At 40.7% G+C, this 23,470-nt stretch overlaps 2 protein-coding genes and 1 non-coding gene across 6 annotated transcripts in view; 1 reads left to right on the top strand and 2 right to left on the bottom strand.

Annotated features, from left to right (window-relative positions):
* Nucleotides 1-2: 2 nt before the first annotated feature.
* LGALS3 (galectin 3) lies at nt 3-2,689 on the top strand. Of its 2 annotated transcripts, XM_085315110.1 has the most exons (5): nt 3-77; nt 598-891; nt 1,150-1,238; nt 1,348-1,516; nt 2,414-2,689. In XM_085315110.1, the coding sequence occupies exons 1-5, from the start codon at nt 60-62 to the stop codon at nt 2,567-2,569; spliced, it is 726 nt and encodes a 241-aa protein (XP_085171236.1). In that variant the 5' UTR covers nt 3-59; the 3' UTR covers nt 2,570-2,689. The 2 variants fall into 2 exon arrangements, with proteins under 2 accessions (XP_085171236.1, XP_085171237.1); XM_085315111.1 differs by lacking the exon at nt 598-891 and having other exon boundaries at nt 57-77.
* Nucleotides 2,690-3,789: 1,100 nt separating this feature from the next.
* The window catches only part of DLGAP5 (DLG associated protein 5), a 24,347-nt gene continuing 4,666 nt past the window's right edge, over nt 3,790-23,470 (bottom strand). For 2 of the 3 annotated variants that reach the window (XM_085315107.1, XM_085315108.1), the window contains 16 exons: nt 23,074-23,166; nt 22,529-22,613; nt 19,987-20,082; nt 18,608-18,678; nt 15,990-16,300; nt 15,463-15,584; nt 15,247-15,376; nt 14,766-14,851; nt 14,017-14,177; nt 12,339-12,431; nt 10,913-11,132; nt 9,563-9,797; nt 9,167-9,224; nt 6,595-6,763; nt 6,152-6,201; nt 3,790-5,063 (listed from right to left, as the gene is read on the bottom strand). In XM_085315107.1, the coding sequence (XP_085171233.1) occupies nt 4,941-5,063; nt 6,152-6,201; nt 6,595-6,763; nt 9,167-9,224; nt 9,563-9,797; nt 10,913-11,132; nt 12,339-12,431; nt 14,017-14,177; nt 14,766-14,851; nt 15,247-15,376; nt 15,463-15,584; nt 15,990-16,300; nt 18,608-18,678; nt 19,987-20,082; nt 22,529-22,613; nt 23,074-23,166 (2,103 nt within the window). In that variant the 3' untranslated portion in view covers nt 3,790-4,940. The remainder of the gene's footprint in view (nt 5,064-6,151; nt 6,202-6,594; nt 6,764-9,166; nt 9,225-9,562; nt 9,798-10,912; nt 11,133-12,338; nt 12,432-14,016; nt 14,178-14,765; nt 14,852-15,246; nt 15,377-15,462; nt 15,585-15,989; nt 16,301-18,607; nt 18,679-19,986; nt 20,083-22,528; nt 22,614-23,073; nt 23,167-23,470) is intronic. The other variant, XM_085315109.1, reaches the window with a different exon arrangement.
* Nucleotides 8,764-8,835, bottom strand: TRNAG-UCC (transfer RNA glycine (anticodon UCC)). The gene has a single exon. It is a non-coding gene; the product is annotated as a tRNA-Gly (tRNA).

Below are 23,470 nucleotides of genomic sequence, written 5' to 3'. Positions count from 1 at the left end.
CAAGGAGCAAGATGGTAAAAATGACTAACTGACTGCCGTATTTATTTATTTGTAGGAAAATGGCAGACGGTTTCTCTGTAAGTACTGAATTTTATGTATTTATTTATTTATTAAAAACATGCGGGGCCCGTTATCGTTGCGTTGCGTTGGTGGAATTTTTGCAAAAATGAGACCTCGCCTTTGCGACCGCACTGAACTTCCCGGTCTAGTTCAAGCCGCATTAATCAGCCGGGCGCTGCCTGGAGCGCTCGAGTCCCGCGCGGGCATCTCAGTGGGGCGGGCGATGCAGGCCACGAAGCGTGGCGAGGTCCTGCCCCGAAGCCTGCGGGCGTAGGGGGGCCAGCAGGGGTTTTGGGTAAGGGGGTGGTCTGAGCATCCCATCCCTGCTCTGGCATCCTGCTCCAAAATGAATCCGGAGCCCCTTGAACCAGCCCCCCCCTCCACCGCCCCGGCTGCGGCCGGAGGAGCCGCCGTGTCCCACCCAGCTGCCGCTCTCCCTGGGGTCTTCCAGCCGTGCCGGTAAATCCAGCTCCCCTTTCCTGGTTCCGCGCCGTCTCCTTCCTCGCACTAATCCTCCGTTCTCCTGTCTCCGTGTAGCTCTCCGACGCCTTGCCGGGCGGGAACTGCCCCAACCCCGGCGCCCCCCCGGGCCAGGGCTGGCCCCCCGGCCCCTTCCCGGGATACCCGGGGCCGCCAGCAGCACCGGGGCCTTATCCGGGGGCCCCGGGGCCGTATCCTGGAGCGCCAGCGGGACCGGGACCRTATGCCGGAGCGCCTGGAGCCTTCCCCGGAGTGCCAGCAGGCCCAGGGCCCTATCCTGCGCCGGCGCAGCCGCCGAGCGGCCCTGGGTTTGGGCCCCCTCCGCCGCAAGGGGGACGGGCCGCACCGATGGTAACGGCAACGGCTCCGTCGCGTTTCGCCTGGGCCCGCGGGAGGGATCCGGGCTCGGGCCCGACACCTCCACGGGCTCGTGGGGTCCCGAGGGCGGCCAGCGCGTCCCCCCTGGTCCCTGGGGGTGGCGGCGAGGCACGACCCTGGCTCGGCGGGCGCGCTGCCGAGCCGCGGCCTCCCGCTGCGCCCCCGAGCCACCGGCTTTCGCTGCGCGGCGACGCGCTTCCCCGCTGACGGCGGCTCCCTGCTCTTCCCCAGAAAGTCCCCTTCGACCTGCCGCTGCAGGCGGGCCTGGCGCCGCGGCTGCTCATAACCATCACGGGCACGGTGAACCCGAAACCAAGCAGGTACGAGGGCGCCGAGCGGCCTGCGGGCGCAGCGCTGCTTTCGGCCGGCCCCGCCGTAGAGCTCGGGGCTTGTGTAGCAAAAGCCGCTGACCCGTTCTCGCTTTTGCAGGTTTTCCCTGGATTTCAAGAGAGGGCACGACATTGCCTTCCACTTCAACCCCCGCTTCAACGACGATAACAGAAAAGTCATTGTCTGTAATTCAATGTTCCAGAACAACTGGGGAAAGGAGGAGAGAACAGCACCTAGCTTTCCTTTCGAAGCTGGAAAACCCTTCAAGGTAACCCAAATAAAAAGCCCCAAATCCCTTCCCCACGCCTGAAGGGCCAACTTGTTTGGTGCACAGCAGGGAGGCAGACACACACACGCCCTTTACCTTGTCGGAAAAACGCAGCTTCTCCACCTGCTTGTATTGAAGCCTTCAAATCTGGTTCCTTGTTCRGCCCAGTGCTGTCACCGCCCAGCATTTAGGCTTTGCAGCTCCTCGCCCTGCAGGTGCTGGGCAGAAAGTTGTGCCAGCCCCAGCGMTGGGCCACCGGGCTGGGACTTGAGGTCTCACGGGGCCAGCAGGGCTGTGTAACAAGACAAGGGCTGACTCCAAGAACCTYGATGCTTTCCTGCGTGAATCAGTTTCCACTTAGAAGGACGATGCCTGAGATATGATTTCTGTAATTTATGTTCTCACCATTTATTTTTAAATTCTCCCGATTATGCTGCCATGCTCCAGCAGTTGTTAAATAGGTTTCCATAAGGCATTTTTCCTCCTGTTAGGGCAAGTCATCTTCAGCTCAGTTAGGTCTCCAAAGACTCTGCATGGAGAACAACCAACAACCCTTCACAAGCGGCTGCTTCTGCAGGGTGGGTTCGTGCGTGGTGAGGAGGCAGCTCTCATCGTGTGAAACAGGGCACTGCAACCTGCAACACTGGTAGTCATGAGGAGATGCTTAACTAAATTCTCAAGGAGAAGGAGTAGATGAGGGTTTCTGGGAATGTTTTTGCAGATGCCAGKCGCAGTATCAGCTCATCCTCCTACACATCACCAGGCTGGACTCGGCTGGCAGCAGCCCTTCCCCAGGTGCCAAACCTGCCTGCTTACAGCCCAATTTTGTGACTTAAAACTTCTTACTACAGCAAATCTAGTATTTATCTTTTGACTAATTTGGTGCTTTTATTTTAGGTCCAGGTCCTTTGCGAGGTGGATCATTTCAAGGTAGCAGTCAATGATGCTCACTTGCTGCAGTACAACTACCGTGAGAAGAGACTGAACGAAATCACCAGACTCTGCATTGCTGGGGACATCGCCCTCACCAGCGTTACGCCCACCATGATATAGCTAAGGTGTTCTTAYTACTTTCAGCACAAACTTACTGCTTTTTAGTAAGGCTGTAACAGAAGTGCCTTCTTGCATGAATACTTTTGCTACATTGAATTAAAATATACTTTGGAAGTAAAATTTGTTTTCTGTAAGATATTGAAAGACAATCTCCTCCAGCAAGCTCAGAGTTCAAATGTGACAGTATCTGAATTTTTGTGGTAGGGAATGAGACTTTCTGTGCTAAAGGGTAATGAATAGGAGCCATTTCTGACTTGTAAGGAGAGAAGTACTTGGGAAAGCAGTCTGTGCTATACAGCTTGTGGTCCTATGACACAGAGAAAAATCCTGAACTGTACCTGGTACCAGGTAGTAGTTGATATTTTTAGCCTCAATTCGTCTGCTAGGTAGAGCACTGTTATTTCCTTTGCACTGAAGCAGAGGGAGTAGAGAAGGACTTCAGTTCAGCCCCCTGGGGAGCACAAGGGCAGGAGCTGGAGGCTTGGGCTGTGGCACAGTTGTGCACTAGGAAACCCTGAAAACAAAAACTAGAGCAGCCTCTGATCCTGACCAGGATGAGGTACTTCAGGATTAGGTTCAAAGCTCAGTCTTGGGGAGGCAAAATCCCCTCCCTTGATCATGGCTAGGAAAGTTACTGCTCTGCTGGCAGAGCTCTGGGGGGTGGCCCAGCCCAGCAAGCCCTGAACATACTTCCCTCTTACAATATCCACTTTGTACAAAATACTACGCCCTTAAACAGGCCAGAAGCCTCGTGCTGTCCTTGCCTCATCACTTCCAAGTCAGTCAAGACTGGTTTGAGGGTGGGGAAGCTGTTTACTGGCAAGTTTACCTCATGAGTCAGACTGGTGATTGAAGTATGTTCCGTTTGCTGTTGATCTAGCCTGCAAAACAAGAGTCATGCAATAAGCCACTGCTGAAGCTTCCAAAGATCTTTGACACGTCTCACCCCTTTTTATAAGTCACTCCATTTATACTTGGAACTGGCACATTACAACAAGCACAGTGTTCATATTTCCAGTAGATGCAAAAGCTGGTCCAGCAGAGCAGCACACTGCTAACACTGGCATGTGTGTTTGTCAGAAATCCCTCCTTACCACTGCTMCCTGCCAGTGTTGCAGACTGAACCGAAAAAGTAAGTCAGTGAGAGCTAGCTTTTTGAGACTAGCYATAAAACTGGATTTACTGTTGAACAAAGTTGATTCCAGCACAGTAACACCAAGTCAGGTCAGCTTCCTCTTTTTATTTTGGTGTAATGTGTACACAACTTCCAGGTTAAACCTTAACTCAGACAAGCTTCCCCAGCTGCAGTGGCAACGCTTTCTACTGTGAAAGACTACAGACCGAGGGCTTTGCGTTGCCTTCACTTGGTTTAAAATAAATGCAAGAATGTGCATTACACTGAGATCATCATTGCAAGAAAAAGCCCAGTCTTTCTTAAAAAGATGACAGCTGAAGGTACTCTCATAACCTGTTCTTTATATATAGTAAATAACTTGCATGTTCCCTATACATGAATATATTAGTCCAGATAAAGAATGCATAATGAATAAGATGCAAGAAGGGGCTGACAATAACATGTTAAGAGTTCAGAGAAAGAAGTTAAGAGAACTTCACCTGAAAAAAAAAAAAAGTAAATAGAGGTTGGTTTGAAGGTACTTAARAGACAAGTACCTGCTGAAAACCAAAAATAAAAACAACAAAACCACATCCACACACACTATTTAATATACTGCAGGGAAAAGATTACCTGACTTTGAAATCCCTTTTCTGAAATTGTTTCCACTGTTACAGAACAAGTGGTTGAAACCACTTTGTAAGAGGGAAGTACTACATGCATCAAATCTTGTCAGATCTGCTGATAAAGAGCCCAGCTGTGTAACACTACCGTGGCAACAGTGGTAGAATATGGAACAGCACTTGGGGTAGGTGCCAGGGCAGCTCTTACCCCCAGAAGGTGCCCTCCCATCAGAAAGGAGGCACAGGTACAGTTAACTCAGTAGCCATCTCTTAGGAAAATAATTCACGAGGTTAAGAAAGGTCAGGAGAGAGAAAAGCCTAAAGATGAATAAATTTATAACTTGATGTACACAAGAATTACAYGAAACTTTACAAAAATAAAACATATTTCAGGGTGAAGTCAGAGTATGCGATCATTGGATACAGCAGTATAACCAGCAAAAACACTGCTCTTTCTATACAGCAGTAATCATGGTGCATAATGTCTGCACTATAAAATGTTACAAAATATTTTAATAAGTTCCACTATAAAATACTACATATATTCACTTAGAACACAGTTCAGGAGTAGCAGACTGCACCCCAGATTTTTTTCATGAATAGAGTTTGTCCATTTTTAATTTYAAGTCACTCTTCACTTTTCTGCAGATGGAGAAAGGGGAGAAAATGTAATTAGGTCACTGAATGTTTCAGCTGCTGCAAACTTCTGGGCTTTGTTCTTGATTGGAGTGAAGGGAAGCTCACTATCCATCACTGGCTGTGGGGGGAATAAAAGTGTGAAGTAAGTGTTCAAGTAACAGTTACCTGCTCTACAAAACATAGTACTGCAAGAACACAAGATGAACTAACAGTAAATTTCCCTTTCTCTAATGCTATCTGTATAAATGCCAGACCAATACTGTCAGGCCCCTGCTGATGCATGTTAGATGCCTCTATACTTGAGATACCATTTAGAAGTTACAGGATAAAAATAGCAGAAAGTGCTTTTGACAAAGGAACAGGAGATGCAAACAATTCTATTGCATCTTATGCAATACTGTGAATACACCACAGTTTTAGAATAAGCAAGATTAAGGCAAAATGAAACTTTGTCAGGCAGATCTGAAGTAGTTCCTTAAACCTTCAGCAGTACATGTGCATGTTTGGTAGATGTAAGCAAGCATATCTTAGCATTCTTATTGTGTGTCAGCAGCTACCACTGTAATCCTTTTCCAAAGCAAAAGACACAGTTCAAAACTATACACCACCACCAGTAGCATGACTTTCTAGCAGAAATGTTACAAGCTTATTTCCAGACATAAAATAAGAAATGAATAGGTGGTGCATTCTGAAGACACTCAGAACAAAGTAGTAATCCATATTTTAGAAAAGACTTCTCATGTGAGACTGAGGAAACTGGATACTCAAATTCTTTAAATGGTCTTCCCAGTATTTGTACACCTCTTTCTCTGATGAATCGTACTTCTAGCTCTCAAAGATAAAGCTATAAAATCAAGAGATGCAACAGACCTGGAAAACTGCAGTAAGAAAGTGGACATAAAAGATCAGCCAGTTCAGACAACTGGATTATATTAGTAAATATTTACAAGGAAATCCACAAGGAAAATGATGAGACTCAGACATTCTTTTGTTATGTCTCAGTTCATCCTAGGCTCAACAAGTGCAATAAAAGACAACAGTCTAAGCCAGTGCAGGGAGGCAAGAATGAAGTTGTATGAATTGGCTTGATAACATCTTTTTATAGAGTTCAATTTTCTCCATGCAATGACTAATTCTCTAGGAAAGGTTAACAGTACTACAAACAAATGGATTGTTGTAGTCAAATAAACGTARTTGGCAGCTTACCATATCAAAAAGATTTCTACCTGTGCACATCAAATCGCTACACAAAATATCTGAAAAAGAAGAATATTTCAATATTTTAAAAAGTCTGTTGCTGCTAATGCTGGAAAAAGTCATATAGTTTTCTGCAGTTACTGAAGAAAAGTTAAACTGTCTGTATTTACTTCTAATTCAAGCCTTTTATACCAGCTTTCTATATCACATATAGGAGGGAAACTACCCAGGAAAAAAGAAAAAACAAGGGGCACTTTGCTAATGTGCACAGCATATGTAAGTCATGCTATCTAATGCTAGGTTGAGCTACCTGCAAACATACCCAGATTAACAAAGCTACACAAATGACAGTGCTTTCAAGCATTAATACCTAGAGTATCATAAACTTGAAAATAAACATGAGGCCCAAACAATACCACATAAACTACACTAAACAGCTTTAAAATATGCACCTGATTTAGGGTCTGGTATCTGTGGTCCTCCAGACTGAGCCAAGCTAGTCTCTGTGCAGACGGCCTTCTCTGGACTGCGCATGACAATATCTTGTCCTTGTTCTGCAGCAGAAGTTTCCATCTCTGTGTCATCCATTACTTTTAATTCACTGTCACAATTTTCCAGAATCTGAAAAACAGGAATCTTAACTGTTCCTAACTCTATGTGCGGCTAAAGATAKCAGCAGCAGCTGTATTTGTTTCTCAGACAGTGAAATAGGAAGGACATAAGGCAGTACGTAAGACAGTACGAAGCTATCTTATTTTCTGTTTTGTCTGCAATGAAAGAAAGTTTGTCAGCTRTTGATGCAGAAGCATGAAGTAGAAAAGGAAGCCAGGACATCCGAGGGATGTGAGCTTGCAGAAATCAGCACATCTCCAGTTAGGTCAAACCAAGTCCATACATCCCATTTACTTTTACACGGACTTGCATGTAAAATTCAGGAGAGATGAGGATTCAGCACAGGACACTGTTCAAAGGATAAGCAGGACAAAGCTTTGATCTTTTCCCAAATACYTTCTTGAGCTTGATAATCTCTTAAAGAGAGTATATAGGAAGTTCTTCCACCTCAAAGAAGATTTTGAACTTAACTGAAGTGCTTAAAAAATACTGAGGATGGTAAGTGTTCTCCTAATGAGACTTTACTTCAAGAAAAATCCATAGGTAATACTGAACATTAAAGATTCTCAGTTTTCCCACAGAGAGAGTCATCACCAACAAGAAACTTCTCATGGGACAGGAAAAGAATGAAGTAAAAGGAAAAAGAGCAAATCAGTYGAGTAAGATGTTTTGTGTATTAGCTTCTGAATAAAGATGAGCTATCAGTATAGCTGAGTTAGATGCTRAAGAAGAGAATGCTGTTCAGAGACATTTATGTATATGAGGCTGACACAAACTAACAAGAAGATATCTGCTTATTTTTAAATAAAGTAGATGAAAAAGAAAATCAGTACAATAGATTTGGCACTCAATAGTAGGAATATGGCAGCTGCTGGGATGCTTGCAAGCTCCACAAAGGCTGCTGTACTGTTGCACAAGTCCAAACAGTAGCAAATAAAAATGAAGATGCTACATTTCTAACAAAAGGTAYTAAAAGATGATTATTGAACTCCAAAACACCAGCCTTCGCTAAGACAATATCATCTTACAGAATGGGTAAGATCATCTAGTCCAACCCTCCCCCTCCCCTCAGCTCAAGCAGGGTCACCTAGAGCATGTTAGACAGTGTTGCATCCAGATGGGTTTTGAACATCTCCAGAGAAGGAGACTCCACAACCTCTCTGGGCARCCTGTGCCAGTGCTCTGTCACTCTCACAGTAAAGAAACTCCTCCTCATATTCAGGCAGAACTTCCTGTGCTTCAGTTTGTGCCCATTGCCTCATCCTGTTGCTTGGCACCGCTGAGAAGAGTCTGTCCCCATCCCCTTGACACCCTCCCTTCAGGTACTTATACACATTGATAAGATCCCCCCTCAGTCTTCTCTTCCCCAGGCTGAAGAGGCCCAGCTCTCGCAGCTGTTCCTCAYAGGGCAGGTGCTCCAGMCCTCTGAYCATCTTCATAGCCCTACGCTGGACTCTCTCCAGTAGCTCCACATCTCTCTTSCACTGGGAGCCCACAACTAGACACAGTACTCGAGATGAGGCCTCACCAGGGCTGAGGAGAGGGGCAGGATCACCTCCCTCGACCTGCTGGCAACACTCTTCCTAATGCACCCCAGGAGACCATTGGCTTTCTTGGCCACGAGGGCACATTGCTGGCTCATGGTCAATCTGTCATCCACCAGCACTCCCAGGTCCTTCTCTGCAGAGCTGCTCTCCACAAGGTCAGCCCCCAGCTCGTACTGGTGCCTAGGGTTATTYCTCCCTAGGTGCAGGACTCTGCACTTGCCCTTGTTGAACCTCAGGAGGTTCCTCTCTGCCCAGCTCTCCAGCCTGTCCAGGTCTCTCTGAASRGCAGCACAGCCCTCAGGTGTGTCAGCCACTCCTCCCAGCTTGGTGTCATCAGCAAACTTGCTGAGGAGGCACTCTGCCCCCTCATCCAGGTCATTGATGAAAAAGTTGAACAGGATGGGACCCAGTACCGAGCCCTGGGGAACTCCGCTAGCCACAGGCCTCCAAAAAATTTCTGCTTGCGTTGGCCGGGAATCGAACCCGGGTCAACTGCTTGGAAGGCAGCTATGCTCACCACTATACCACCAACGCTGTGCTAARTGTGTGAACTACAGAGGCCCATTCCTGTTTCTAGTGGTTACAAGTCCTCCAAGCTAGGCATGTCATGAAGTCCTGACACTTCAAGGTACAGATTTCGGAATTCTGGTACTTGTATTACTAACAATACTCTTGCTATAACGTTAAACAGTATAACATCCCAAAGCCCACCTGTGACAACATGAGGACCCAGAGACCTAGATGCTGCTGTGCTTTCAGCCACAGGCCCCAATGCCAAAGCATTAAAAAACAACAGCGGTGATTATTTTTTGCTAATAGTAGAAATAGATATTTAAAGCACATACATGAACTATACATGACTTACGCTAGTTCCCTCTGCTGTGCCAGCTACAGGACAATGTTCTTCTGCAACTAGGGAAATGCTGAAAGAGAAACAGAAGTATTTTCACTCTTTTTAATTATCTATAGGTTTGACTTAGGCCAATTGATTTCATGATTTGTTCTGCAGTTATGATTCCTTGGCAGTAGGCAGCCCTATCAAATTTTCTGGGCAAAATAACAACCTTCTACTCCAGCATTGAAATTACAGTTGAAAAGCGAGGCTCTAACATTTACTTGAAGGAAGGAAAAGACAAAGACTTAGCAATCTTTATCCTTACCAGACTAGAAATTAACATTTAATGGGCATTAATAATTCTTTCAATTAAAACTATTAAATTTGTAGAAAAATGTTAATTAAAAGTTGCCTTAACACATCTACCTTTGTTCAAGAAAGTCACCCAGGAGAGGTTTTTTAGTGGGAAATTGGTGGATTTTCAAATTTTGTGCTGCACGGAAGTCTTTGAGKACTGGTGTCATTTGTTTTGCAGTTGTATCCTCAGAGTTAGGCAGAGCAGAAGGATTGTGCAGAAGCAAAGCTCTATTGGATGATCTTGGAGTTGATAGTTTTTGAGAAGTCCGCTGGGAAGATCTACAAGGCGTCTTTGAAAGCAAGCCTGAAAAGTGTTTAACATTTCATTACTACAGCAGTTTACAGAAGATTAAACTAATTGTTTGTTAGAGTTCTAGCTAGAAATATTGCCTAGTTTCTTCTACTAGAAATTGTATACAAATGATAACCTGAAATCTTAAATCCACTGCCTGCAAAACTGAATAAAAATGACAAGAGTAGATCAGCATGTTACAGAACTACGTTAACTCAAAATAAGCAATTTAGTAATGACTATTCCTTCAGAAAAAAGCCTGAAATAGTGAGATTTGCTGTTCTTAAGTCCACACAGTCAACGTTGTCTTTATTAATTTCAGTCTTTCACATTAGAAAGTGATAACAGAGTAAGAGAGACACAGATACGTAACTGCTTCTTATAAAAAGGTCTAACAGTGCTTAAAGTCAATGTTGCCCAAACCTTTTCCGCAGTTTTTGTACAAATGGCAAGTGTATCTAAAAAGTTGCTAGTCTTGTGAGGCAGAAAAGATCTATATTAAAAAAACAAAAAAAMCCCACACAAATTGGGAAATTCAAAGCCAGCTTAAGAACCAGAAATGGGAGGGAAGAGGAATGACTCTCAAAGAATCAAGGATTACTGAAAATACAGGCTTCAAGAGATTCTAATAAGATGCTGAAAATAGTTATTTTAAATGTGTGCACAAGAAAACTGTAAAACAGCTTTTCTAGCAGACTAAAATGTAACAATCTTGACAAAGATGAAGACCAGCATATTTTATTTGCAGCTTTGAAGGCAGTACTGCAAGAGATTAAATATAGGACATTAACCTACATTGATCTTGATGAACAGGTTTTCAGTGAAGTCTGGGAATACTCAGATTATAACTTCATAGCTAACCATATGCTGAACAACCACCTATCAGCTGTTTTCACATTTCTGTCTAAGATAATATATCATGTTGCCATACCAAATTAGTATATCCAGGTAGAAGAGTTTACCTGGTTCCCTGACATAGTTAACCTTGACTTGAAACACCAATTCTGCCCAGTACTGGAAGGAAACAATAGTATCCAATATAAACAGCATAATTTATCCCCTGATGAGCCTGTTCAAGTCTCTTCAGTAGTTTCAGGTTACAAAAATCATGATTAAGCCTCACCCACCTGGAAAGGATTTCACAGGGCTTTCAACTCTAAAAAAACCTCCTTCAAAAATCACTTTTTCTACTTCTGGTGGCTTCTCCTGGTGTGTACCATCAGCAGCTCCTTCATGCTTCATTTTATCCCTCATAGCTGCTTTTACAGCAGCAAGTCTGTTTCGGGCAGCAGTTCTTCCAGCTGCTCCCAACTTTGGTTTGGGCATCCCATTTGGAACAGTCTTTTTCTGAAATTGTAAGAAAGTCTAGGTCACATCTGGAAGCCTCAGGGGCAATTACACCCAAACATCTGTGCAGCTGCTGGCTACTGCAGTTGCTGGCCATACACAAGGACATCAAAAAGCAACAGACATGCTGGAGACAAGATCTCTGTTCATGTCCAGAATGTTCTGTACTGCCATTCAGCTATAAAGGCCAGTTTGTGATGACAACACAAAGAAATTTTCATGGGAAGTCTGCAGTTCAGAAATACTCAATAAAATTGTTTTCTAACAACTGCACTTAATGTTCTTACTTGATAGCCCTGAAAACAGTGGGATATAGAGGCTCCTAGTGGTAGGGAGATAGAGTAACCACAGAATGGACACCAGTCACTCTRGTGTTTCTCCTGGAAACCGTTTTTTTTCCAAAAATGTTGTGTTTTGTACCATGTGTAGGTTCTGATATTTATGGTCAGTTGACATGGACTACATTCCACCAAGGTTCCTCTGCCTAGAGYTCCTTGTAAACCTGCACATCATTTYTATGATTAGCTGAGCAGTCACAAGGAACTGGGCAGGGTTTAGGTTATATGACTATGATTATGTTCTGTCATTAGGAATAACTATATATTCCAAGTCAAAGAGTAGATAAAATAGATTACATTATGGCTTATTTTGCAATAAGCAATAGCTTACTTTGGGTAGCGTTAGACCCATGGGTGCATAGAATTAGATATTTAACACTACTTATGTTACTAATGCCCTAATGGGGCACCARTATTAGTTTAGCACTCATAGGATAAAACTGTCAGTCACTGGCAAATGCCTGTGTAGAGTTACTTTTTCACTTAAGTCAGCATCAATACCAGTGTATCACAGGAAGGATTTTTCTCTCCCTCCATCTTAAGAGTAAATTTCTATTCTAAATATAAGACTTGCCTTACTCAAATACTCCCAAGGGAGTCACTGTAAATTGAGTCCTAGTTTTCTCAGCAGGAAGAGGCAGCTAACATCACAACCACCAACTAACGTAAGTGCAAGGGAGAAGAGTGCACCCTGAAAGGGATTTTTAAACATTTTCACTAACATCTAAAGAATGCCAGATGTGCAAGGCTTTAGAAGAAACTTCTCTGTAAGTGTATCGCTACTGCAGTAGCWCACTAGTTATTTTAGATACCTCAACACATTGTTGCATTTTGATGCCATGAGACACTCTTTAGGAGTTACTCATACCTTGATAATTCCTTTGCTTGGGATATCATGTAGTTGCCATTCATTATCTTGAAGCTTCTTCAGATTATCAAACTTTTTATTCACATCTTCAATCTATTGAAAATCCCAGAAAAGCCCAGATTTGATATGAGACACTTGCACCAGATTCTCAATGGAATAGCATTTTATAAACAAAGAAACCCCAAAAAACTTAAGTTTAAGCATATTACATTATGATAAAGTTTAAGCACAGGTACTTCAAGTACAGAAGCAAAGCCTATCACCAGCCAATACAAACTATTAAACGTTCTCATACAGCTGACATGAAACTATGTGCTAACACACATAAGCTTCAGGTTAGATGACAAGATCAGACTGGTCTCATTTCTCAAGTTTAAAGATTAATAGGGGAAGCACAGAATCATTCAATAAAATCTAACAKCTATAATTGAGTTGCTTTACAACCCCCTCTTGTGCTGAGTCAGAAAATTGATAATGGTCATATTTAAGGAATGTAAAGGAACATACTGCACAGTTGTTTTTAGAACAAACAATCATGAGTTTTCCATTATATAAGAAGCATGTTACGTCAACTTGTTTGCTCTTTTAAACTTCTGGTCTGGATAGCTGTTTGATACACTCTTTGTTYGTGACAGCCTGTGGATAGGGATGCAAGCTAGCTCTGCAGTGTTACCTGCTCTCCGACTCCCACTTAGTATGACAGCCTCTCCCCCCACTTCGGCTTTATTAGGAAGAGAGACAATCGYCTTCATTATAAGACCGTACAAGGCTTGTTCACAGCAGACCAGCCGCTGACGCAGCAAGGCCTTTACATCTTCCCCCAAATTCAGAAGATGCAAACAAACAATGAATGCAAAAGAAGGACAAGAGTTAGCAATCCTGTTACTCCAAGTTTATCTAAAGGAAAAGATGGGGATGCTCAGGAGAAACTTTAAATTGCCCACAGCAATATAGTAAGCATAGGCAAGCCATGCTTTTCAAGTTACTGGTTCTAGCAAGTTCCCCACCAACATCAGATGTTTCAGAAACAGATCAAACCTACCTGCTTTCTTGAAGAAATTCAAGACCTATGAATAGGACCTTAATGAACATTAAATGCACCTCTGCCTTTGATTTAACCAGTTAAAAGTTCCTTTGTTGAATGCTTATGCACAAATACTATTAAGGAGAGCCTTTTTGATCATTTAGAAAATTATAATCCATTCTGAAGCTAATGAAAGCATCTATTGAGAAAGAGACAAAGCTTTCCCATCACTCATCTCCTCTTTAAATTATGTTATTGCAGTTTCTTCTTTATTTTCACACCAAAGGCACAGAACTGCTTTTCTGGTGAGAGTCAGGAATATTTACCATCTTTTCCTCTAAGTGGACACTGACCCTGTCCTCACTCCAAAACAGAATGAGTCTCAGCTGCACACCATTCACTTGCACCTTTCTTCCAAAGAAAGCTAAGACACACAAGTTATGAGAAGGCACAAGAGATGACCTGGTCCACTAAATAGTAATCATAGAATACCAGCTAATACTCCGTTAGAAAAATATTAAACAAAGACCTAAATTTTTTTTATATAGAAAATATCAGGATCAGAATAGTCAAGTGAAAAGTTTCAATCCATTGCATGTAAATAATCCTATTTTAGACATTCTGTATTCTATAGGTTAACATGCAAGTACATACCTGAAAATTAACCATATCCCAAAATCCATCCAAGTCTGTACACGTTGTTTCTTTTTCACCCCGTTTAAATTCACAATTATCCACCAGTCCTTCAAACTGTTTAAATCTTTCTGCTACGAGCAGTCTTGTCTGACCAACTGTTGTGCGAATGAGATCTTTAGCTGACAGTAAGAAGAAAACAATAAAGAAAGTAAATCCTGGAATAATCTCTCAATTCACAATTGATGCAAGTATTTGCAGAGTCTGGAATTTCCTTATTACTGGAATCAACTTCAAACCTGCAATACAACACATATGGGGCATACCTATTAATTGAACCCTTCTGAATTTGCCTCTTTCAAAACAACTTACCATCTCTGTAAGCCTTTAAGATAAAGCATTAAGTTTTCCTCATCTTCCCAGACATGAACACTTATTCTAGGTTTATTTAAAAATCTTTTAGCTTGGTTAGAACTTGTGTATTTAAAAACTTAGAACTGACAACAGAAAAAACTAGTTTCATAGGCAACTCCATTCATTTCACTGCCAGCTACCATTATGTTAAGTGCTATATGTAAGTTTTAGTGTCAGGAGATGAAGCAAACCTTTTTTATATTTGGGCAGATGCAACTCTATGCTTTGTCTAATACGGCCTTTACTAAGTGCTCTAGACAATGCCATTTGGCAAACAATCAGATAGTTGTACTTTCCTCTGTCACCTTCTGCTGCCATGAAACCTTTTCTAGTACCTATTGCAAGGTTGGTCTTACCATCATCTGGAATGTCCAGCTCCAATTTTCCATCCCACTGGAGGCAGAGAGACATCAGCCTCTCAGTCTCAGACTGAAGAATGTTTCTAAAAAATAAAGCAATAATGAAAAAAATGGAGAACATTCTAACTGCTGTMACCACTTGTAACTGTCAGTATTGATTACCATCCTTTTGCTTTCAGAGAAGGTAGACTATCTTTGAGTAGATGCCATTAAATTGCTTAAGTTTGCAGGCTGGCTGATATGCAATTTCCATGTTACTGTTTTCACGCTTGTGTTTCTTAGGRTAAGGTGCTAGTCTCCAGAAATTCATATTTTTTACTTGCACTAAAAACTCCACAGAGAAGATAGGAATGAGTGCCTATCCAGATCAGTCCTGACAGACATCAATTATTATAAGCTGATCTTTACATGATTGATGTCTTGTTAGTCACATTAAGGACTTTTATTTCACTTTCTTGCTGTTTTAATCAATGCAAACCTGAAGTAGGGCACATCATGCTCCTGCTCTCTTAAATCATCTGACTTTGTTTCAAGTGCTGTCATATCTGTAGAAACAGGGATTGTTTCATTTGATCTCTGAATGGAAGTGTTCTCATCTAATTCACATGCTGAAAAATATAACAGATAAATATTTTTCAGAATCTGGTAAAAAAACTGAAAAAACAGAATGATAAATGAAATATGAACCTTATACCTTTTTCTGCTTTCAAACTCGTAGTGATTTGCTGTTCTTGAATGTTTTCACCACCAAGGAAAACTTGACTTTTAAAATTAGGCTCCTGTGCTTTAGTTTYTCTGGATTTTTCAACTGTGTTACTGGAAATGAGAATATATGTTAAGACATACTGAGAAACTGATACCACATATGGCTGTCACACAAAACTGCACAGTTAGATTTCTGAATTCTCTTATCTTACATTCAACACTAGACAGTTCAAGCTATTCCTTTTAAGAGGAGTATATCAGTGTGTTGTGTGTGCATATTTATGCCACAATCCTTGATATATGCTATCTTGAGCTGCTCTACTTCTACAGCATAGACAGGATTATGGATTACAGCTTTCTTTGCTGTTACATTATGTCCACATTTGATTGAGCAAAGATAGCAAACATCACGTTTCAATATCTGAACAGTGTTACACATGGAATCTCCTACAGGCGTTTTCTGCAGCATCACAGAAAGGTTTCCTTGCATTTTATGCCATTAGAGGAAAGACTTACACTGAAGTTTCTGAAAAATCCCAGAAGGCATCAGGTGTCAAAAATGCATTTGCCCTAGAAGGAGTCATGGGTGTGACCTTGTAGGTTGCCAATCCATTTAATGGCTGAAACACAAAGTTCTGAGGTGCAAAAGAGCGTGTTCTGGGTCTCCCTGGAGAAGAATTATTTGTCAGCAAAGCATTTTTCTTTTCCACTGAGGTCTGTTCCTGTTGAAGTTCTACTGATCCTGAATGTTTAGAATCAGTTACAGAATCTTCCATCATTAGATCCAGCTGAGCATTTTGACCTACTTCATTCTTAAAAGGAAGTACCTAAACAGCACAAAAAAAGATAAAGTGAACACTATGTTATCAAATGACTCTGATGTCTACCACAGGCATGGGGTGAATTCTAGTATGACTGCTAGAAAGCTAATGCAAAGGGGGGAAAAAATCTAGAAACAATCTTCTACAACAGAACACATGTACAGAAGCCTTGATTTATCCATAGGCCCAACTGGATTTGATGTTCGCAATCACTGTCAGCAGGGATAGCACTTGACAGYGAGGAATGTAATAATCTGCTGAAGGGGCTGAAGAAGCAAAACACTCAGCCTACCAAAGCAGTGATTAAAATGAAGTAAATACTTTTTGTCAGTGTTCGAAACAAAATGCTTTGGGTGGTAAGCTCAAGAGCAGAGTAGCTGGCACCAAAACCAGCCAGGTCTATTGAATAATTACACTTCACACACATATTGCAAACCAAAGACTGAAGAACAAGCTAAAATAAGCYGATAGTTGAGGAATGCAGCTCAAGACAAGGAGACCACAAGTGAAGTTACGACAACAGAACTTAGTTCAAAGAGGAGAGAAATTTAATAAGTTGAGTCCATATTCCTGTAAGATGACATGATTAGACAGTCATACAGAATGCATTTTAAAGATATTGGTATTGAGATGTTATTAGTTTGAATCAGTCAAAACAGTTTAGATTGTCTTTCAAGAAAACAGGCATCTTTCATCCACTGGAAATCTTGTAATACTTTAGATATACTTGCTTGGCATGTGAGCCTTGAATTCAAATTTTAATACACTTCTTGCRACTAAATGACTGAGGTTACAGCAAGCGTTCACCAACTGGCAATACAATGTAACTGCTGCTAGTAAGGAGGTATTTACCTGAGCCAAGATATAAGTGCCTGCACATCAGCAGTTAACTTCCTGTCAGTGTTGGTGTGTACCTACACTACAACACTACTAGAGAACAGTTGCAGTTTTTGAAATAGGAGTAAAGATGGGAAGTGTCAAGGAGACACAAGGTGAGAAGAAACAGTGGAATGTAAGGAACGAGAAAAAACATTGATCCTTACTACACAGGGGTATCAACGTATAAATATATACTTAAGTTTTTTTGGATACGTGCATTGGAAGACTACCATGAATTCTCATACTGCAGTCTCTAAGTTGATGTAGGAAAGGGTTGTTAGAGCAGTTACACTGGGAACGAGAGTGAGTGCTTTCAATTACTGTAAATTATAGCTACCTAGCAGGATAAAATATTTCTAGTTAGATTTTTTTGGTGGTTCAAAACCTAAAAAATACATTTACTTTTCTGCTTCTAAGGTCCCATACGATTACCTAAGCATAAAAAGGATACATTCAGAGYCTGTCTTCAAAGAGGAATAAATTTACAAACACTAGCTAAAAASAGCAAACTGTACATGCCATTTGCTTACTAGTTTAAATATCACACTTGGAGAGATTTCAGGTAAGATCTCTCATTTAAATCAGTCAAAACTTGAGGATCAGTAACCTAGTCATCCCTATAAGCACACCAAATCTGAAAATACGTGAAAATATAAATCCATACAGTTATTTCCTAAAATCYGGCTCACCAGTGAATTTCCTATTTCTTGTATGCTTGAGCACAACYGTAGTTGAACTTTTACTCAATAGCAATTAGTTATGCTTGAAATTTTACTTAAAACAAGTTCTCCTGAACACAGCATTTTAAAAGCCTTTTAACAGTGTAACATTCAGCTAACATGAGTGAAGTTCACTGAGTTCAGCTTAATAAAAAAAGGTCTGTCATCATTTGTTCATGAATTACATACACAAGAAACCTGACGGGTCTRTAGACTTGTATAACAACCTGCGCCCCTCGCTGAAGCAAAAATTACTCGTGCACGGAAAGCACATGCACGTGTTCTTCAAATCTGYGACCTTCACCTATTGGAATCTGTAGATTCTTGTGAACAGCTAATACCAATTCACAAGCACAAGCTTTGGAATTTTGTAAGTTTTCTTCACATAATACTATATAACCTTCCTTTTTACCTGAACACCTACTCAAGAACACACTTGTATTAATGAAACGCCTTCTGCTCAAGCAGCAATAATTGATTTTACATATTGCTACAARAATGACACTGTATTTGGCCTTTAGAGTTTGCCTGGAACCAGAGTTCTTAATTTCTAAGAGATAGTATTACTAACATGAAAACAAACCAGAAAAGCAATCCAACAGCTAAATTACTCCAAACAGCCTAATGTACTTTAGACRCAGTGTCAACATACACAGTTTGTTATTCATTCTTAAATTTGTGTGATAGCTTTCCTATTTCAAACAAAACTCCATACCTCCATGATGTCAGATTTGACTGCCTTCTTCTGTTTTCCTACATTTGCTGTCCTTCGTTGTGGCTGGTTTCCTAGAATGAAAGAAAATCCAGAAGGTCAAAAAGGCATCTAATTAAGGCAATCTTTCACACACNAAAAAAAAAAAAAAAAAAAAAAAAAAAAAAAAAAAAAAAAAAAAAAAAAGCTGTAAAAAAGGCTAATGGTTAAAAAACAAAGAGCCACTGTGAGGGTTTTGGATTTTTTGGGGGGTGGTGGTGGTGGAAGGTGGTTAGAGGGCGTACACCTAGTTTGAAGAAGTTCATACAAAAGAAAACCTGTCTGAGGATTTAAACAGCACATTAAATGATATATAATCAAGAAAGGAAATCAGATTCACTAACTCATTAGTCATTAGAAGTTGTCATATAATCACATTATACTTGTATGAGGAGCTAAACACTTCAAGAATCCTATAGCTCTATTTTAAGGCATGCATCACAGAAATTTTAAGAATAAAAAGCATCTTACTTAAAGGCTGAAGAGATACTGTTATGAGTTGAGCTCAGATTTTAAAATTTCTGCATGGTGGGCATCTAGAGGATTGAAATCACTGTCACAGCTGTACTTTTGAGCCAAGAGTTTTACTTTTGTCATATATAATATAAAGGATGTTGCAAAAAAAATCTAGAGAATATCTCGAGGACAAGAACATACACTAAAAATTTCCCTTTCAGTAACAATTAAGTTCCCCTGTTCTGTAAACAAAAACATGCATGAAAAGACATTCATGACCCAAAGAGCACAGGCTCTCATGTTTTCCTGAGACATGTTTCTGATCACAGACCTACTAATTGTGTGTCCTCAAGCAGTAATACGCCAAACTGGCAGATCTTTACTCAGTTCTGTTTCTGTTCTTTTAGGCTGCAATTACCATATGGATATTAATGCTCTGCACAGAGATTTTGTGGGGAACTGTCCAATGTTAGTTTCAACATCTTGATTTAAACACTGTAGTAGCGATTCCAGGTGAGATTCCTAATGATAGAGCATCTAGTCCTTTTATGACATGACAATTTGGCATGATTTACATGCGGTCTTTAACTATTTTAAGCAGATAACTACAGAGCAGAATGCAGTGGGCTAAGACATTTCAGAACAAGCTAATATGTATTTCTACATCACAAAAGAATGCCTGAGATGCAAGCAAGATCCTAAACACAGAGCTTGTCTTAGTGTACCATCTGATAATGAGTCTAACCGCAGCATAAACATACAYAGTTGCTTCCAGTGCTTACTTATCTAGTACTAGCCAGGGTATGGTCTTTACARCAAACTATGCCGAGTTGTTACTTATCAAGACAGAGGTACACAAGCAGGAGTACATTTACTGCCTCACTCACCAGTAGCAGCAGTYGTTTTCAGCATCTGTCTAGCTGCGGAGGCAGCTGCTCTGGTGATTCTTACATTTACTGCTGTCTGAACTGCAGACTGTAACACTGTAAGAAATATTAATTCCAGAGATTTCAAAACTTGCTAAGGAACAGCATTCAAATAACATCACTGAAAGTTTATGTTTTGTAGAAGTCAGAAGAATGCATTAGCATTTGTCAGTTGCATTAGTTTGTGGGAATCAATAGCGGGGGTGTTTTTTGTCAGCTCAGTGCAAACAGTGCTAAAAACAGACAGCATGGCTCAGCCTTGGCATCAAGGCAGCACTCGGATGGATCTTGAATTGAAGACTAGTTTTTGTCATACAACAGTACTTCTGGGATCCTGATGAGATCATGATACCACTGTACTGGGTGCTATGTAAACAGTATACAGAACTCTTCTCRGTGTTCTCTGCACTCTTAGACAAAGTCAGTATTATTCCTATCTTACAGATGAAGCTTTCTAGAGTAGTAAATTATCAGTTGTTTTCAGAGCTGGAAATCTAAACAGGACATCTGCATAACAAAGTGACRCCATGGTCATAATATGAATGTATTCTAAAGTTCCGATTTTAATGTAATTTAATAACATTTTAAAATTTAAGATGAATTATCCCTGATACAATTTATAAAATATGATYCAAGTTCATATGCTATTACCTACCTTAATTTTCATCTTTGTATTCTACTGTTGTTTCTAATTTCCTTCAAGAATGATGGCATTTATTGCACAGAAAAATTTAACAAGAGCTCCTGATTTCACATTCTCCCTTTCTATACCTACAGGAAATCTAGTAGCCCCACTTAATTACTGTTAAATGCTATTTGTGTTTTTATTGTAATTCTAGCCGCCATAGAAATGCACCTTGACAAACATCTAAMATTTGATTTATTCACACATTCACATCTAACATTTTCTTCTAGGATTTAAATGCACATAAATGCATATTCTTGATTCAGCAAAAAAAAATTATCAAGTCTAGCAGATGATAATTTTTTTTGTAAATTAAGTGTTTTGTTATAGCAAACACTGATAATAAATAACTAAAGGCATAACTGAAATTTATTTAAATAATTAAATCAGCAAGCAGTTGATTTAATTTTGTGATATTAAAGTCATTTCACTGTAAATTACTGAATATCTTATGTTGGTATGTACATCACTATGATCAGAACTTCTTTCTGATAGCAAAGTATTCTCCTSCTTTAACAAATGTGACACACATTGTTGGTTTAAAAAGTGTACGGAATCATCACATAGAAAGTTCAGTGGTTAGACAGATACAGAAGAGGTTGTTTTTAATGTGAAAACAGATGACTTGTAGTTGTCATTTATCACAGCAGCCAATCCCAAATACGTCACGTTTACCAAGTTGCATTAGTGTGTATCACAAGTCTGGACTCCTGCCTCCTGTATTATAYGCTGATCTGCTCAGTTGGTTGGTTAACTTGTTCTTCTACAAACACTTTTCAATGGTAAGTTACACAAGGAGTTTCATCTAGAGACCAAAAATTAATTCAGAACCTTTAAATCTTTTCTGTACTTAATTGTCATTATCTAGCAGTTTTCTTTTTGGTTACTCAACATGCACCTGCACAATCTCGATTTAAATAGTTCTTAGGCAGAACCTATCACTTTTTCACTTTCAGCATACTCTGTAGATAGATGAACAACACACAAATGAACATGGCAGATAACTTTTACGCAGAATTTAAAGTCTTTCTGATTAGACTATCCTGTACCAAGACAATGAAAGCAACCCAATCTTAGGGAGCTGCAAATAGTAGAGGCGCTGTAACAATACCAATTTTCACACACTATTTTGAGACTATCAAGTTTAAAGACCTCTCAGTTGGAAATATCTTAACAAATGACCAAGGAAAGAGAAAGATGTCAAGGTAATGGTGAGAGATTGGCAGGCTGGGTGCTTCCTGTGAATTAGACAATCACTAATGCTTTACAATACAAGCTCTGCCAGAGATAGAAAACAAACTTCACTGAATGCATTTACACTTCATTCAGCTTCCTATTTGTCAGGCTATTCTCAATGCCAAGGAAAATTTATATTTTATTTGCACCAGTACTCCTGCAGCTTTCCAGGTAAAGTTGTTCTTTTATAACAGCAGCAGCTAYTACATGTGATATTCTTCTCAGAGACAAGAGACAGGAAGCTCTGCACAGCTCCAGCTGCTGAGGTAGTTAGCAATTAGTAGCCACAATCCTGGCTACTTTTTTTTTTTTCCCTTCTCCTGGCATGCATAACCAGCACTGCATAAACTTCCTGCAAGTTCTATTTCCCAAAGCCTAAAGAGGCAACAAGTACACGCGACAGCTAGAGCAGCACACTTTATAGTCTGTCAGCTACTTCCCTCGGTAGAAATTGGGTCATGCTAAAAATTCTTGCTTGTTCCCTCCATCCCACCCCTAATCTGACAGCTACTGGACTCAGAAAAACAAATTAGAAACATTATCCTTTYGGACCCAGATATAAGGATCATTCTACATTCATACCTTTCTCTTTTTCAGCTGCTTTGTCTGTACCCATCTGTTTACGTCCTGCTTGTGCAGGGCAAGCACTACGCCCATTGGCACAAACCTGTAAGAAAAGTTTGCATTTTATGAAGTGTCAGATTTCCAAAAATAAAYTAGCCTAATTTCTTTCTGATTATTCAATAGGCCTGGCCGGATGGTGCCAGCAACTCTGCTCTTGAGCTTCAAGCCAAAAATAATGATATCTCAAAGTACATAACCTCAGTCCCACCTCTACCTCTATTCTTAGTTGCAATCTTTGCTGACTGTAACATTTTGTATGGAAAACATGGTCTGGAAGATCAGGAAACTCCTCTCTGTTTGTACTGACTTTATTAAACTCTCTGTAGCTCAAGTCAACACAACGCTTACACCAGTACAGTAAGATCTATCAGCTTGCTGAAAGCTTTCTCTCACCAGAATAGCCGCTCAGAGTGAACACTCAACATACAACCCCAAGTCATGGTCAGAAGGATAATTACATTCTGTTCTCCCARTTCATTCCCTGAAGTATATACAAGACAAACCGTAGCACGCTTAGATGYGGTTGATGTCATTGCTTTTTCTGCTTGATTCTTGGCATTTGATCGAGTAATCCTCCCAGAGGAAATAGGGGCTGCCTGGAAACATTCCCAAAGAAACAAGAGTTAACATATTCCTTGTATCCTGCCCATCACTGTTACGAGTGGACAAGATGACTCAAGTATGAAAAGCAACATAGCCTTGCGCTGCACTTGAGAGTTAAAATGGATGAAGTAAAGAGTAACTGAAAGACTTTCAAAGTTGCATAAGCTAAATTGGAACAAGTTACTCCTTCTAAAATAACTCAACTGTTTCATTTGTGGATGAACCACTAGCTTTTTGAAGTGAGAACATGTATATGCAAAGACAAAAAACAAGGCAAACTTGTAGAACTGTCTTAAT

This window comes from Rhea americana, unplaced genomic scaffold (genome assembly GCF_003343005.1).
Source record: "Rhea americana isolate MKP2758 unplaced genomic scaffold, rheAme1 scaffold_42, whole genome shotgun sequence".
NCBI classification, from domain to species: Eukaryota; Metazoa; Chordata; class Aves; order Rheiformes; family Rheidae; genus Rhea; species Rhea americana.
This window is presented reverse-complemented; position numbering and strand designations above follow the sequence as displayed.